The sequence below is a fragment of the Aulonocara sp. 'chitande type north' Nkhata Bay genome, linkage group LG12 (genome assembly GCF_057382095.1).
Source record: "Aulonocara sp. 'chitande type north' Nkhata Bay isolate Kocher_YH1m ecotype deep benthic linkage group LG12, A_spYH_male_GT1.1, whole genome shotgun sequence".
Taxonomy (NCBI): domain Eukaryota; kingdom Metazoa; phylum Chordata; class Actinopteri; order Cichliformes; family Cichlidae; genus Aulonocara; species Aulonocara sp. 'chitande type north' Nkhata Bay.
This window is the reverse complement of record NC_141355.1, coordinates 14,380,665-14,397,870: the sequence shown is the minus strand read 5'-3', so window position 1 is coordinate 14,397,870 and position 17,206 is coordinate 14,380,665. Positions and strand designations below refer to the sequence as shown.

Below are 17,206 nucleotides of genomic sequence, written 5' to 3'. Positions count from 1 at the left end.
TTGAAAATGTCAGCTACACAGTCCGTGATTATTTTTAACTAGTCCCATTCTGTTGATCAGACTGCCTGCTCTGTCTCCCATCACCCCATAGCTTCTCGCCAAAAGGTTGAGAATGATTACAAGTTCACACATGCATTCTCTCACTCCAGAAAAAGCTATTAGAGAGTAATTACGTGAGCTATTTTGTCAACCATTCTCTTTAGAGACTTCTTGAGCTTTTAGTAAATCATTGAGTCTATTATCTCTACATTTTCCTCCCTGAGTACCCAAAAAAATGACTAACCTTTTTCTCATTCTTGCTCTCTGTCCTTTCCAAAGTTGCATTTGCATATATTATTTTTAAAAGTTGCTGCCTCCGCGCTGTCGTTCGTGCAGGGGCCCGATGTTGTCGTGGACATGAAGCTGACTGATATTAAAGACGCCCTGCCAGAGTCGTTCACACCACTGCAAGAAACAATGGACACAAGTAGGTAAACAGTCAATACCGACCACAGGCTCGCTCCCTTCCTCTTGCTTGTTTTTTTCCCCCACCACTCTCCGACCAGCTTATGCCGAGGTCCTCAGGGGCAGCTTTGCTTGAGATAGTGAATGTTTTATGGGTGCAGGTTAGCTTAATTTATGGCAGGCTGTGGGAATAAAATAAACATTTTGCCCTGGAGGTACAAGAGAAGAGAATCATGAGTCATTGTTTATCTCAGCTGGAGCTGTGCTTTTCTTTATGAGGGCCTTATTTATGTATTTATTTGGGGAGAGGACGAGTGGATGGGGGTTATCTAATATTAATGAAATGCATTCCCCAATGCTTTAGTGCTTTTTGAGTGCTACGTATTTCCCCCTCACTATCCACGCCGTGGAAATGTAATAATATTTTGGTGTGGGGAGTGAGGACAGCTTGTTTATTATTTTTATTATCATTGCATTTACACTGCACTTTCTAGTGTTGCTGGGGAAATAAATGAGCAAGGCACAGATGCAATATAGGGAAAGCATGGCAATGTGTTTTTTTTTTTCTTTTTTCTTTTTGCCAGAATGAAGAAAAGAGATTATGTTTTGTTTGGCTATGTTGTAATTTAATGTTTTATTACTTTATGTGAATCCATGTTTAATGTATACATGTGACATTATGTATGAGTTTCTATCTAGAATATTGAGTTTAAATCCCCGTTGTGCTCTAAAGCTGATGGAGGATTCACTTAGTTCTGTCATTTTACCTACTAAAGCGATAAAAATGATAATAACACATGTGAATTTTGTGGCTTTCCAGTGTCCACTCATTTCCCCTTTGAGCACAGCAAGTCACCCACAAACTGATATTAGCTCATCTTTTATTCGGAGGATGGTAATGACTAAATAGCAAAGCATAAATGGGATTTGTGAATATATATTTTTTCCTAGAGGCTCAAACTGTCGACAGGTTTTTTTTTTCCTTTTCTTTAGCCCCAAACTGTGGAGAAAACAGAACTGAATAATCAACTAACAATTTCTCTCTGACATCCTCATATGTACTTGACTCATCAGAGGAAGCTGCCATGAGGAAGAGGAGGCTCTGTGTGAAAATGAGCCCTCGTGAGGATGCGAAGACAGCTGTATGTGACATCCAGATCACGGCAAAGTCCAAGACCCATCTTGTTAACTACACCTGTGTAGGGTGAGCTATTTGACAGCGGGAATGAATGAAATCGTGAAGTTTTGTAACTTTTCTTTTCGTCGCAATCATTTTGCCATTTGCAGGTAAAACTGCTAACCAAGCTGTTGTGTGGCTTTTTTTCGTACACAGCGAACTAAACAACATGGGAATATGGTATCGGTTGGGAGATGTTCACCAGCGTCAGCCGTCTAGAGTCACGTCCGGCAGGGTCGAAAGCGACGCCCGACCCAGCACAGCGAGGTAACGCCCCGCCACAATATTCAGCTGTGCGTCTCAGGTTTTAACTTTTCCTCCTTGCCTTACTTTTCATTTCCTGCGCTTGTGAGCTTTTGTTACGCTCCTGTGCCTCTTGTACGCCAACAAAGACACGAGCAATTGATCACTCCTGGGCAATCTGCTGTAAAGGTTGCTGCTGGACAACAAGGTAGCGAGGGTGAACTGGATAGACGGGGCTAACTAGACAGGAACCCCTGAACAAGAACAGAAGTTCAATGAGGGCTAAACTCCTGCTATTTGTGTAGTGTCCCAGGAGGCAGAGGGAGGTCGCTCCTCCGACTGCGGTGACAAGAGGGTTGTAGTTTGCAGACAAAAAAAAGAGGAGATGTAGCCCGGAGAGGGAGCGACAGCTGCAGAGGAAGGGAGAGCACCAAGATCTCCTCCACGCTGGTATTCGTGTGTCCCCGCCTCTGCTCATGCTGCTCCGGCTTCCTCTGCCTCGGGCCTCCGAGTGAACGGAGCAAACCTTTGTACTGTGTCCAGAGCAAACAGCTCAATTATTTATCGCAGTGAAGAGCTGGGGATTTCCACAGCAAATTGTAAATAAACAATCGAGACTCCTTTGGTGTGGCGGTGCTGTGGAGGGTGAAGCTTGGCACAGCGATCTGACGTCTTTGCCAGCTTGAAGTGCTACGTTCTGCCATCCTGTGCCGGGCTGAGTAAAAGCTGCAGCAGGCCAGAGCGGTGGAAGCCACCAGCAGGAGTATTCAAAACAGAGCTTCTGTTCGCCGTGGCTGTGCAGTGGGGTGAGAACCATTAAAACTGGAAGGCTGTGGATTCAAAACCCCAGGTTCAGACCACGTGGAGTTTTGTGAATGGTCCATATTTTGGAAGCCGATGGTCAATAATCTTTGATGTGATGAAGTTAGATCGAGTGCTCGGGCCCAGTGCGCCTTCACAGCTCTCTTGCCGGTAATCCTCAGTTCTTTTGAAGCCCACTTTCAAGTTGGTGAGGCACAGAGGTTGGAATAAATTGTACCTCGAAGCGACTCACACACCCACTGCCCCCCCTTACTCTTGATGCCTGCTGAGATCACAGGCCGCTGTTTTTGTGTTAACATTAAAATTCATTCCACAGTCAGACTCTTCTTTTGAGAGTATTTCCCTCCGTAATGCACCGACGCATAAGGACCAAACTGTGGGCAATTTACACAGTAGCAGTTCTTACATGTACTTCAGACAGCCATACATAGAGCCATAAATAGTTCTGTAATTTTTTTTAAGTCACAGATAAGATAGTTTGACACAGTGATTTATAAACAGCTCCTCAACAAGCACCGATTCCCTGAAGAAGTACAGTAACACAGTGTAACTGTCTGTGCAGTGTTACCCCACTATACTTTATTCATATTCAGCAAGAGAAAATTCTCTCCTTCACGCCTCCTTCGGGCTATCTATTACAAGTTTATGGCCGTTGGAGAATAGCACCTCTTAAATTTAAGTGCTCTTTACAGTCAGTGGAAAAGATGTTTTAAATACAGTCAATAATGTATAAATTTTTAATGACCCTTATAATTTTGAAAGCTGCAGTGATCCCTCTCAAATGTTACGTTGCCTCGGGCGGCGAGAGCTCGTTAGGGTTGTATACAAACGTAAACCGCAAATCAGGTTTTTTCGGCGGCAACAGAGCTGCAGTAACTGCAGAGCGTTGCATCATTACGGGACACGCGCAGTTACTGCATCGAGGCCAAGGTGTTATATTTAAATTGCTTTTGTATCGTTTTTGTCAGCTGTAAAACGCAGGGGCTGAGAAGTTTCGGTTTCGCTTTAAGAGTCCGAAATTGAATTTGCAAAAATCTTAAAGCACTTTAGCTTTTCTTTCGTGGGCACTAATACTCGTTATAAGTGGTTTCTGTGTGAAATAATGAGCCTGGTGAGGGCTTTTCTTTGGCGTGACTCAGAGGTTCAGTCAGCGCCATCAGACCTATTTTAACCACTCTTACTACTGCTAAGCACAGTATAGGGAAATTTATACTAGAATTATGGCTTCAAGTAATTATTTACCTTCATGATTATTGTAACGAGTCTCTTTTATAATTAGTTTATAAAATTATCAGTATAAAGGAAACAGCCATGGAAACTTGCCTCACCCTGTGTGACTGGGGTTGCAAAACCTAAAAAAAAGACTGAGACTGAAATTATTCATTGGACTTCTGGCTTGTTTGCTGTGTCCAGGAGGCATTAAATTCATACATGTAATAAAAATTGTTATTGACTACTGTGAAGTGCTACAGATAATAAACAAAGAAATGGTTTTTCATCATATTTCAGGTTTTATGTTAATCAGACAGGTGTTAAAATGTGATCTACTTTCTATTCAGCGTGAAGGAAAGTCCTAAACAAGTCCGATTTTTTAAATTCAACTTTCATTTAAGCATTAGGAACCTTGAGATTAAAATCTCTGTTTCTAGTGAGATCTGTCATAGAGAGGACACCATATAAATGACAACATAAGCAAACAAAGGAACTCAACAAGTAACGTAACACAAAACATAAAGTGAACAGCAGTTGCACAGTTTTTATATGGGCTCTGAATTCTCCCAGGGAGACAAAAAGTATTCTGATTTAGTGAGTTTGAACTTTATTTCGTGACCCAGGTGCAAAATCAGAGGACGCTGCTCTAACAAGTTCAGAAAAAGTCCTTGGTGCCTTAAAGAAGCTCTGCTTCTAGAGGAATGCAAGACTCTAGCAGGTGCTTGTAAAACTGCAAAAAGGAATGTTGGGGATTTGTAATGCAATAATTTATTTTCCTCATGCAGTTTAGTAGTTAAAATTATGGATAAACAGTAAAGCTGAAATGCTTGTTTCTCACTGGCTCAGGCTGTTGTGCCATATTGAGCAACTAAAAGTTATAGGGAGGAGGCCCGCTGAGCCGTCTGCTGCGCAAATACGTTTAAACACTGTGTGCTTAACGTCTCTTTATCAGGTTTGTCTGAAGCGTCTCAACCCGAGACGGTGTTCTGATTCCATTCATGGCAGCAGGTTGATGTCAACCACTTCAGCTTGTTCTCTGTCAAGACTGACCGTATCAGCAAGTCCCTGACTTTATAATGTTAGGGGGGAAAAAACAGCACCATCCGGCCAGCCTTTTAATGTGGCCAGTAAAGTATCTCCCTGCTTCCTCCTCCTGACCAACGCTGCCATTTGTTCTCCTGATAAAACTGTCATTGTTGAAGCTGGTATCTGACCTCTGCAGTGACTGCTAGCATAAATTAGCCTTATTCTAACATTGCAATTTCTTTTGCCTCACTCAGAATCAAGGTTTTTGACATTTCTCTTAAAATAATGGGCCACTGTACACACGGACACTTTTTAAATCAATCTGTGCAGTGATAAAAATGTCAAGGCAAAGTCTCTTTTTCTTCCATTTCAGAGGTTTTTTTGCCTTTAACACCTGAAGGCTCGATAGTCATCAGTATCAGAAATGGCACGCGTATCAATACATTTAGGATTGCACAGTCTTCTACCTGTGACACTCCACGCGTTGCTGCTGCTCCGCACGATTATTGTATCAGCTTTCATTGCACGCTGGTTAACCAAGACTTCCCACTGCACACAACTCTTGAGAGAAAGAGACACGGTGACTGTCAGCGTGTCGCATGACAGATCCCCTGTCTGAAGTGTTGAAGAACAATCCTTCCCGGCTCAATCTCACTCATTACTTTGCTACGTTTTGGAAAAAGTTGCAAAAACTAGCCGAGATCAAGCGAATGGATGCAGAGTGGTGCCAGAAATGATCGAATGATCAGCTAAGATCTGATGGGCAGAGACTACTCGGTGATTTGCCACCAAAGTCTAAGAGATTCTCTTTTCAACACCTGACACTGAACTTAAAGGAGGATAATGATGGGTGAGAAAGCAGCTCCCACAAAGCAGCACTGTTGGCACATAGAGGAAGGTGTGGAGATGTTGTCACGGCAAAGGCTGGATGTGTGTCAAAGCAAGAGCTTCCAGCTCTCTGTATCGCAGCTCTGGCTCTTCAGTCAGTGATATTACTCTCATTCTCATCTTACCTACCTGCCTGTCTGTCGCCACTGTCTCTTCCACTTTCTCTTCTCCTCCTTTTTTTTTTTTAAGTAGACAACTCTTTTCCGCATTTGCTATTTGTAACAACAAAAAACGAACACCACTGAATCGTAATTCATGTTGTCGAATAATCCTTTGTGCTTTGGTTTGCTTTCTTATTTTAACTGATTTTAACTCGGGCAGATTTCACGGGGAACTCTTGATCCACGTTGTAATTGTGTAAATCTATCAGGCCGCGTTCCCAGTTTTACTCTAATTTCATGAGGAACTACACCATAATTGAATATTCAAATTAGGAATATGTGTCAATATGGCTCTCCTTGCCTGAAATGAGGATTAATTGTTGTCAAAACTCCTGTGGCCAACATAACACTGCTGTTGATTAGCAAATGCACTTGCCATGTTTTTTTTTTCCTGTTTTGTTTTAAGAATTAGTTGTCTAATTGATTTGCCATATGTTACCCTCTCCAATCCACCTAAAATTGTATTTAGAAATCACCAATTTGGACTGAGACAGTTTTGAGCTTTTCAAACAGATGGGAAAAGAAACCCTGGAGGTTGCCTGTGGAACAGTATTCCACGAGCCTAGTAGGGATTTCCACGAGTACCACATTCACTTTTTAGGTTCACAGATAAATAGCCAGACTTAATGCGGAGCTCCCTGCTCTCTGCGTCTCCTCCGAGCGCTAATATAACACCACAAACTGCGATCCCTTAAAAGACATTTAAACCGTTTGCCTCCACTTTATCACTCCGAGGGACGTCTCTGTGCTTTGAGAGACGCGCACCTTTCTTCCTCAGCTCCTCAGCTGTGGAATCAACCTTTGCAGGGTAAAAGAAGTCTGCCTTGAATATGGCAATCGTTCCCACAAGATTGATGCCAACCTTTTAAAAATTCACCATTGGCCTGGATTTAACATGGCCAAATGCTGATGTAAATGAGGAGGAGAAAAAGTCGACCCTTTCATTGCAAATAAATCTGAGTTGCAGGCTTCAGCTCATAAATACCACAGCCTGTCACGAGTCTTGTTTTATTGCTCTTGATGGAAATTATTGCATTTATTTATGTCGTCCGTAGATACGAGTCTTTGCAAGTCACAACTTGCACACGTACTAATAGAATGTGCAGATCCGGCTTTAGTCTTAATTTTTTTAAAGTTTTACACTCTCCGTCAGTGAAAAATTGATTATGTTTTTTCCCATAAACACACCAAAAACAGTACATAATACGCAGAACGCACTTTGTTATTTGCAGCTTCACACCTGCTCACTCCCAGAATCTGTCCTGTCTGCGTTATAATTCAGATTCCTTTTATAACCGACTTGTCTTGTTCGTGGTCTCTAACAACAAACTCGCGTGTGCTCTAATGAAAGCAATTCCCCCTTTTTTTATTGATATCACCAACTGCTTTGCATTATCGTTATAAGAGCATTTGTTTTATAATGCCATCGTTGCTCCCTTTACCTACAAAGCATGTCATGTTATGCAGCTCTCTTGAAGCTGTGAATTCCCCCCACCAGCACCACCACTGCTTGCTGTGGATTTATCGATCCGTAGGGGTGAGTCACAGGGTGTAATTCATGATAGCTTGATTGATGAGGATTTCAATCTTATATGGTTTGTTAACTTCAACTCCCCGCAAAGTGCATTCTGTGCTGTTTTCTGTAATACAAGGCCTTGAAAGAGGGAGAGAAGAGGGAAAAAAACAGACTTGCCTTGAATAATGGAATCTCTCAGTTCCTCCAGAATTAACAAGATCCTGCTCCAAACCCCTGCTAAAGGTCTGCTCGAGCCCCTGGGCAGCTGAGGCACAGTTTAACTTCGATCATTTCTCCTCTTCAAGTTCACCCTGTTATTTCAGTGCTCTGTTTTGCCTTTGGACATTTTAGAAAGCCCTTTGTATTTTGGAGGAGTTCTAATGCTTTTAATCCGTAAATAAATTTCCTGCTTTATTATATTTGAATTCCCGAGGGATGTCTTTGGGAGCACAGGTGTTCCAAAACACAAAGTTAACAAGCATTTTTCTTGTGTGTAACGTGACTGAATATTGTTGCTTTTTTTCTCTCTCCAGCTCGAGGATTTACTCTGAGCGTCACGGCACTGGACTCTACACCATGACAGGTAAAAGGTGTCTCACTCACACACACACACACACACACACACACACACACACACACACACACACACACACACACACACACACACACACACACACAAATATGCTTGTCAGTGCTATTTATGATGCTGTCACTATAGACAATTACATGAAGTGAATATTTGAATATTTCCCAGAATGCACTATGCTGTTAAACTGCTGTCAAAGTTGATATAATGCTTAATGCTTTCTGTGTCGTTTTTGCCGTTTGTAAAAACAACACAAATTTCTGTCTGTACTTGGAAAAGCAGCTCCGATGGCACTTGATCTACAAATGCTCTGTCTCAGATGTTCTCACTGCTGGATGCTGGACAGAGCTTTGCTCGTCTCAGAGAACGTGGCTTCCCGGAGGAGCTCGGCATTATGCTCAAGAGAACATTTAACAGCTGTCAAAGACGGTCCGTCACATGCCATACTTACATATGCACCTTTGCATGCACTGGAGGTATTCCTTTGGCTTTGTCAAGGAGAAACTCAACAACAGTTGCAATGCTCCGTGACTAAAACACGCGCACACACACACATACACACGCACACACACAAAAAAGGCTAATTCATTAGGAAACAGAGCTTAGACTATGACAGCCTAAGCACCACCGAGTCAGAGCCGGCTGAGACGTTCAAGTCTAAAAGAGTGTGTGAGCCACACGAGGTGAATGAGGCAGGTTTTTATCCAGCTGGAGAGAGACACCATGTGGTGAGGAATCCTCCTGCTGCTCCAGCAGAGTCCCAGGCTATAGCCGTGCTACACCCATCTTATTAAATATATAAAAACATGATGTGACATGTGGATATGTGCAGTTCAGGATGCTGATTTTATTTCAGTTTTTAAAAAAAAATGTATTTATCTTTTAAGGACCCTGAATTTAAATCCAGTGATGTTCAAACAAACAAAAAAAAAAGGAAAAGAAATACAGAAGAGACAAAGAGCGTATCATTGACAAAATTACTGATTAATACATCATTGTGCGTGTATGACAGTCATTTTCTTAGATGGTCAGGACAAGTAAGGCCCTGAAGGAGCAGACGTTACCACACAGCTGAACAGTTTGTGGCATTTGGTGTGGGATTCCTCCGCTGGGACGGGGTTTTGAGTGACAGCGAAGGAACCTGCACATACTGTACACGGCGCTGGCAGCAGTCACCATTTATCTCCAGAAAACTGTCCTTTGCAGGTGCACGCTCCCCTTCCTTCTCCTCTTTATGAGCTGGCGAGATTTTTAAGAAAAATTGATAATGGAGTTAGCCTGACACGCTTCTCGCTTTATTACTTGAGACTGCGTACCCGTCAGCCTCGCAGCATCACACTGCGAGTGTGAGAGGACGCGCCTTCCCTTCATTAACAGTATGATGGCCCGCGGACCAAGTGTGAGGTCGTAGCCGACAGCCTATTTGTGTTAATTGTTAGCATGTCGGTAGCCCCGGTGTGTGTTTGTGCGCTGGTGCATGCGCGCCTGCGTGTGTGTGGGCTGACAGCTGGCCAGGTTCGAGTTGGTCTAAAACCATGTGCGCTCTGTCAGGGTTGTACAGGCGCCTTCTTTAGGATTGATGAATTGCCTGCTTTCTTGATTAAACCCTCCGTCACTTCCCAACAAAACAAAAACCCCAACACACACACACACGCGCGCACACACACAAAAAAAGGCGAGTTGAGGGGAGGAGAGGTAACATGTCTGGGAAATCTGTCATCTGCAGTCACATCATGTACAGATGTGATGTGCAGAAGCTTTGACATTTATTACCAGAATATTAAAAACGAATTCACATTTATTTTGCAGCCCTCTTTCGCTTGACAGTTGGAGCTCATTTGAAAAGTTATCAAGTTTTCATTGCAGCTCGAACCGTTTGCTTTTCTTCCACCGCCGTTGCTTTGATCCATGCCAAGTCCCTTTGCCAATTAGGTCTTTTATTCATACCTTGGCAGAAAATCAGGATATTTTTAAAAGTAATTATACATACATTTGAGCTATCTGTCTAAAAAGCATATGTCTGATAAAATAAATAAATAAATGTAAATGTTTTGAAAAAAACACAAAAAAGCAGCCCCAAACTCTAAAATAAAACCACGTTGCATCGCAGTCTGTCTTTATTACCTGCTGGACAATATATAGCATTCAGCAGGCATCCATCTGATAAAACGGTAAATGTAATAAAAAGTAATACATTTACATATCTATAGCATTAATCAAAAATAAATACTGACATTGGCCCTGATCTAACATAATATGGAGAGCAATTATTTCCCTATCCATTAGGGGAACTTCAATTAACATACACGAGAAGGTTCATCCTTCAGAGGAGGATGAGGGAGAGAAAAAAAATAGGGAGCTGAAAATTAACTTGGGTTTGCAAAATATCTTGGCAGGATGACAGTGATTTTTGATTTTCAGGAAACAATATTAGAATTCTTATTAAACTATGTGCATCTGCTTTTAATTTGCTGCAAATAATTGGAAAATGCAATGGAGCTTTCCAATTAAAGCTCCACTTTATGCTGTTTAATAATACCCTCATAATATTATAGCTTATGAAATGACAGGTGAGTTGGTGTATGAATAAAACATAAAGCCCTGTAATAAGAGACAGAAAAAAAAGAAGAGGAAAAAAAAAACGAGACAGTTGTTGGGGGGCTTTTAAATGCTCGACATAATTTGCATATATTAATCTCCTCTTTTCAGCCTTATCAAGTATTCCACTGTATTTGAAGTTAAAATAGTCGTGACAGGCAGGGGTACGCTTCGTTTTTCCATGGATTTATTACTTGTATAATTCTGGATCTTTAATAAGCCAATATGACTGATCCTCTGAGTTCTGTGGAATTTGGTTAATTGTTCCAGATGGTGCTCACTGATTATGCAAAATTACTTTCTTTCTCCTTTTTCCCCCCCTACCAACTACACTATTTCTTGATTGACTAACATGGAGAAAAAAGATTATTTTTGGCGCAGCACTTTCATTAAGAGGGTTCTCATCAGGTTTCAAACAAAAGTTCCATCTTATCTCCCTGTGTAGTTCTGGGCGAGGCTGTGCAGAGGGAGGAGATCAGCCGGCTCTTATCTCAAACCATGATGGATCTCAACTGCTTCTGCACCGCTGGGGTTATATTTTAGAATAACACAATTCTTTAGGCTGAGGGATTAAAAAACACGACCTCTGGATAGTGACACAAAAGTTATTATTAGTGTACAGCGTTCGCTTCTTTCTCCTTTCTCTCTCCAAAGATTGATGAAATTGCTAAGCAGCTGGGTTTGTCCTCCACTTGCAGCTCGGGCTCCATCCACAATTCACTAACATTCTGTTTTGCATCAGCTAAACTGAGCTGAATGAATCATTTATGGAAGTGTTATGGGGGAGGTATGGGCAGATTTACTGCCGAGCTTTTACTTTAGATGGAATGGGATTTCTATGAAACCGATCTTGATGTCTGAAGTAATGCCAAAGCTTGCATCAAGACATGAAAGGAACGCTCTTAAAACCCACGTTTTGCTTCTTAATTCCCCTGGTCAGCAAAAGGCGAAACATACAGAGAGAGAGAGGGAAAGTTCACAGGGAGAACTGTAGTATTTACATCTAATGCCTGTACAGACATTCTCAAACTACTGCTAGCAAGTCTTGATACAAAGAAGCACCTGATTACCTCATAATAAATGAATGGCATATAGTTTAGTGCTTCTGTGCTCATATTAACCTATATGTACGTTTTCCATATTGACATGGCAGCATGTCTTGGGTGGATACTGCACGAGTGAAGCGAAGCACTGGCACAAAATACTACGGTGCAAATCCTGTGCTAAAATATAAAAGCAAGAAATAATGTGTTTTGTGTTAAAAAAGAAAATTTAATCCAAGTCTCTTGAAATGCGAAAAAGGTTGCTTTCTCTTCACATCTCAAGCGTTGCTTCCTATTTAGAATAAAGTTTGGATGGTTTGTTATGTAGATCTTGTTGTTTTCACATTTTTTGCATTATTCCAGAAAGTGTCAGTTTCTATTTTTAAACAAATGACAGGCACAACAAGTATTTCCAGTTGTAGATATAGTCAGACGTTGTGGAGTACGAGTCAGTGTCAAAAAGCACATCTGGATTAAAGGCTTTCACGCCATTCAGTCACTTTTATTCAATTAGACGATCCAGGTTTAGTAGCAAAACATGATTGATCCTGGTGCGATGGTGCCATTAAGTATTTGAGGATCAATCCTGTATAAATCCTAATGGAATTTTTGACTCCAGCCTTGAGGCCCTCGGGCATTTTTTGGACCTTTATTACAGTCAAATAAGAGACTTTAAATGGCTTTGCATTTGCAGGCCAGACTGGACTCTGGAGTCTCATCCCTCATTGCTTTCTATCCATCCCTGAGATAGAAGCAGTGCTCCATTAGTTTCAGTGTCCAGACGTGGACAGGCTCAATGGATGGGCCTGTCACGGCTCCCTCATTTGCCCCATGTACAGCAGGGTTTGTTATCACACATCTAATTAGAACTTGATAAAAAATATTTCACAAAAATCCAGTCATTAAATATAGTTTAAGGAGATTTATGGTCAAATATGCCTTAAAGATCTTTTAATGGCTCTGCTGACTTGTTAAGTTTGTAATTAATGATCTTCTAATACATACTGTGGTGTGATTTAGAAAGCACAATGAGATTCTGGGAATGAAGTCGTTTTGGAAAAGGGCATCTGGGGTTCCCAGAAGCTATATTAAATGACTCTGCTCACACTGGTTTGCTTAAAACCATGAAAGTCTGCTGTGAAAAGGTTCAAACACATCCGTGTGCTTGCATAGATGGGGCCATTTTTTTGTTGAGGCGCAGGGAATATTGCATTATTATGAAATGGCTGGCTTATCGTTTTGCAATAGTCCATTAGCGTGTACAGAGAAGTTCCAGGCTCAAACGTAACAGCACTTTTATTTAGGTGCTGCAAAATATCTCTTTTCAAAGTCCACTCATCCTCACACTGTAAAAGTAATAAGCAAGTGAATATGTATCAGACTGTAAATGCATTATACTAATAACAGTCTCCTGTTTCATCAGGAGAGTAATGGTGTCCTTATTAGCATAATTAATGACAAATGGCAGTGCAGCATTGGTGGATTGGTTCTAGGGGATGATAAATTGGTGGATGCCCAGGTTAGTGGCTGCCAAGGAGGCCTCTTTGGCTGTCATCCCTCCTGCTTCCGCTCTGGCACAGTTCATTACTCACTGTGTGAGATGCCACTTTACATTGCTTGGTACTGTGAGCATGGAGAACTTAATAATACCACCCACAACCACATAGGGCCTGCTGCTTTACCCACAGTCCAGAGGGCAAGTAGCTCAGCAAGGGCTAGGGGTTGTGGAGGAGCAGGGCTACATGGGAATCATCTCCTGCAGCTGCACTGATCAAAACAGATCACGCGTCAGTCGATACTTCAGGGGAGCTGGGGCCATATGACCAAGTCTCCAGTGCTGGTGAGTGTTTCTTGTTAGGATTTCTGGGGCTCACCACATCCCTCGCATCATTACGGGTTAGTTTGCCCACAGAACCGCTAATTAAGAGGGGATTTGTGTAATTGTGCCTTCTGCTGTGTCCCATCCGGCACATGCAATTTACTGTCAGCCCTCTGCCAGCTTTTACACTTGTCCAGAGAGGCGTACCCCATTTATACACACATTCTGCTGCACATTTACCAGCAGCCACAGCTAGGGATCAATGCCAATGCCATGGCAGTGTCTTAAAACACACTGTGCTGCTGATTAAAATCTGATTGTCCATTTAATTTCATGAGAGTTCAGCCCAGCCAGCAAGGAGGGTTCTCTCTGTACTTCTCTAGCATTAAGTGCTTTAGAAGAATGACTAAAACAGGTTTTAAACCAAGTGACCGAACAGCCTCGGTGCTTCACGCTAAATAGCCTGTGCTACATATACAGGCTCGGTCTTGAGAAGTTATCACACATGTACGCACCCCCTCAGAGCGCGCTGCGTTATGCAGCGGTGTTCGTGGCCAAGGCACCGTAAGTGTTGCTGGCTCTGCCCACTTTCTGGAAGACTGATGGACCAGCGCCCGACTGAGGCTGTCGGCTGGCTCCCTACCCACAACCAGATTTCAAGGACTGCTTGTCACAGATGGAAAAATAAGTGGGTCATTCTACATAAGCATGTTGTTTTGCACCCCTCTGGTAACAAAGAGCAAAATTTTAACACTGGTGAATTCAACAATAAAGCAGTTTATTCAGACTCCATTTGAGTCTGTTGCTAGTTTTGCCAGTCTGTCTCATTACTTTTTGGTACTTGTCACGAAAATCTCAGCTGCAGCTCTGCTTACAGTTTGACTATAAAGCCAATTTCATATCTCATTCTATTTATACACTGCATTTATACATTTATTCTTCTCATACACTTATTATTATTATTCTTTTTTATACTAAGTTAATATACTGTGTTGTGTTGTTTGTTGCGTTGTGATGTGTCATATCGTGTCGTGTTGTGTTATATGTAGTGCCGACGTAGGACAGTTTTCCAATTTCATTGTACTACTGTACTATGTATGACTGTGCAATGACAATAAAGAGTTATCTTATCTTATCTTATATGTTAGGAAAGTAACTGTTTTACTTAATTTAATGGATTAAAGATCAAAATAAGCAGTCAAGTGGGCAAAGAGTGAGTTTTAAAAAATGGTGCAGTTTCTCTCCACTCACTCGACGCTTTCCTTCCACGATTCCTGAACTCTGTAGCAGCCCCAGCCTGTAGCATGCAACTATAAATGCATTCATCCACTGGATCTTATGCGACGAACTCTTAGTGCTTCAGAAACCTTTTAAGCTTGTTTACGTTTTTTAAGCGTTAGGACGAAATGAAATTAATATTTCAGTATAAACTAACTGACTGACTGTCGGGAGAATTGCGAGAGAAGCTCGCACACACTGCTGCCGTGAGACCGCTGCGGAAACAAACTGCACACAGCCGGCAGAAAGAAAATAAAAATAGATTATCAGAAACCCTCAACATCACTTCAGCGCGGGATCTATTTTAATATCAGCGTTTTACTCTCTTTTTTAGAATGTTAATCGACTCCCCGGTAAACATTTTAATAATTTAAAAAGTTACATTTCCGCTATTGCAAAGTTTTTTTTCACTCATCTGTCTAGAGGGGTTGAAAAAGTAGGAGGAGAAAAAAAGATAAAAGAAAAAGAATGGGTTTCATAGAGCCATAGTCATTAAAAGAATCTGAAAATAGCAACTCGCTATCATCTGTTCTCATAGCACGGGTCAGGAGCTCTGACACCTCCAAAATTCCTCCTGTCAGGGTAGGGGGCCATTTGTATTCTCTCTCATTAGGCAATTTGACTAATGACCTGCCGTGGCTGCAGAGCTACTGAGGGACCCAGAGCCTCGCGCCCTCTCTCTTGCAGCAGCCTGAACACACACCCTCTATTGGAATGGCACAGATGGCATGCCCGGGCGACAAAATAAACTACAATATGTCTCCGAGATGCTGTCAGGTCTGGGCACTATTTCTCATGTCAGACTCAGGCTAAGGGCTGTGAGTGGGCATAGGGGGTCCTCCTCCAGCTCTCTGTTCATCTACTCACCATTATCTGCAGAGGTGACAGAGAGCAGGGTCTGCAGCAGCTAGAATAGCATTTCCATGGTCTGCATAAAGAATCCAACTCAAATTGAGAGTCGCACCGACAGGGGAGGCAGTGCCATGTCTAGCTCTGGCTACACACAGAGAAAAAAGCAGCATCCAATTGTTTGGCATATGAAATGCAGCAGCCACCAGATAAAGCTTTAACTTTTTTTAAAAATTATTATTTCTATGTTCAGATTATTTTGTGACACAAAACAATAGATGGCAGCTCGATCACGAGTAAAAACTTGTAAAAGACGTTCATTTGCACTTTTCGCATAATCGCCCTGATTCCGCCTCCCCGCCCCCACCCCCACCCCCTCTCCAATTCAGCTGCGAGACAGATTCACCCAAGTAATCATACTAGACAGAGATCAATGCAATTCTGCTGAATTAGTGAAGTGTAAAATAAAAGTTCATCAACATTCCTAAAGTGCGACTCTCCAGTTGTGGTTCAGGTAATATGGGGCATGCTCGATCACCCACGCATATTTTTCCATCAGTCAGTGTCGGAGCACAACTCGGTGTGGTTTATGTGTTCGTGTGTGTGTGTCTGTGGGTATGCCGCCACTTGCGTTACACGCGGCCATGTTTGTTAGAGCCCTGGAAATGCAATGTATGGCACTGCTGAAATCCTGGGTGACAGTGCATCCAACAATGGAAGAGTGAGGGATTAGTGCTCAGCCCAGCGTACGAGGGAGCCCTTCCCGCCCTGAAACAGCCATTCATCTGTGCCCAGGGGCTGGAGATGACAATGCAGCCATTGCTCATCGCACCTGACGGAGCCATTAATAAGGCGATGATCCACACGGGGCCTGTGCTGACTTCGTTCTTTACACTACAATCACTCAATCCGCAGGGTCCTCCTTACTTAACACCACCTCTGTGTTCACTGCCACCATCATCATCATCATCATCATCACCATCATCATCTTAGACGCTATGCCAAAATTCCTTCCAGATGTTTTTGTGCTGAATATACTGACAGGCTCCAAATGCCAAATAACTGCCCAGTTCCCCGCACTGCAATGCACTCATGAGTTAATGGAGTGTAGCGGGGCCATTTAAGCAGCTAGAACATGCTTCATACTGGGATTCCTGCTCAGAAGATTGGATTTACATTATTTTTGCCCTTTGCACCTTCAGATTTCTCCTCAGTACAGCATCCATTCCTTACCACCAAGTCACCACCCGTGCTTTTCCATTTGTCTGGATGTAAGATAGCCTCTCTGGTATAGATGGGGGAGGAATACAAAGTGGGATCTGGTTTTAAATGTAATCCTTGAGCAATAAAGAAACTCTCTGGCCTTCAGCACTGTCCATTCATCTGTCTGTGCCACGCAGATCCATCAGCAGCTACAATCTCTGCTTCCCATTGCTGGCTATTGATTCAGATGTATTCTCCCTGCCTACTTGTGCCTGGCGTTGGTACTCCCAGCAACAGAGTGCATGTTTATTCACTTGTAGTCCCGAGCTTGAACAAGCCAT

General features: G+C 42.4%; 1 protein-coding gene across 7 annotated transcripts in view; it reads left to right on the top strand.

The window, feature by feature from the left end:
• The window catches only part of mvb12bb (multivesicular body subunit 12Bb), a 53,123-nt gene that overhangs the window by 29,103 nt on the left and 6,814 nt on the right, over nucleotides 1-17,206 (top strand). For all 7 annotated transcript variants that reach the window (XM_086313682.1, XM_086313681.1, XM_086313685.1 and 4 more), the window contains 4 exons: nucleotides 376-466; nucleotides 1,519-1,648; nucleotides 1,778-1,888; nucleotides 8,023-8,072. In XM_086313682.1, the coding sequence (XP_086169808.1) occupies nucleotides 376-466; nucleotides 1,519-1,648; nucleotides 1,778-1,888; nucleotides 8,023-8,072 (382 nt within the window). The remainder of the gene's footprint in view (nucleotides 1-375; nucleotides 467-1,518; nucleotides 1,649-1,777; nucleotides 1,889-8,022; nucleotides 8,073-17,206) is intronic.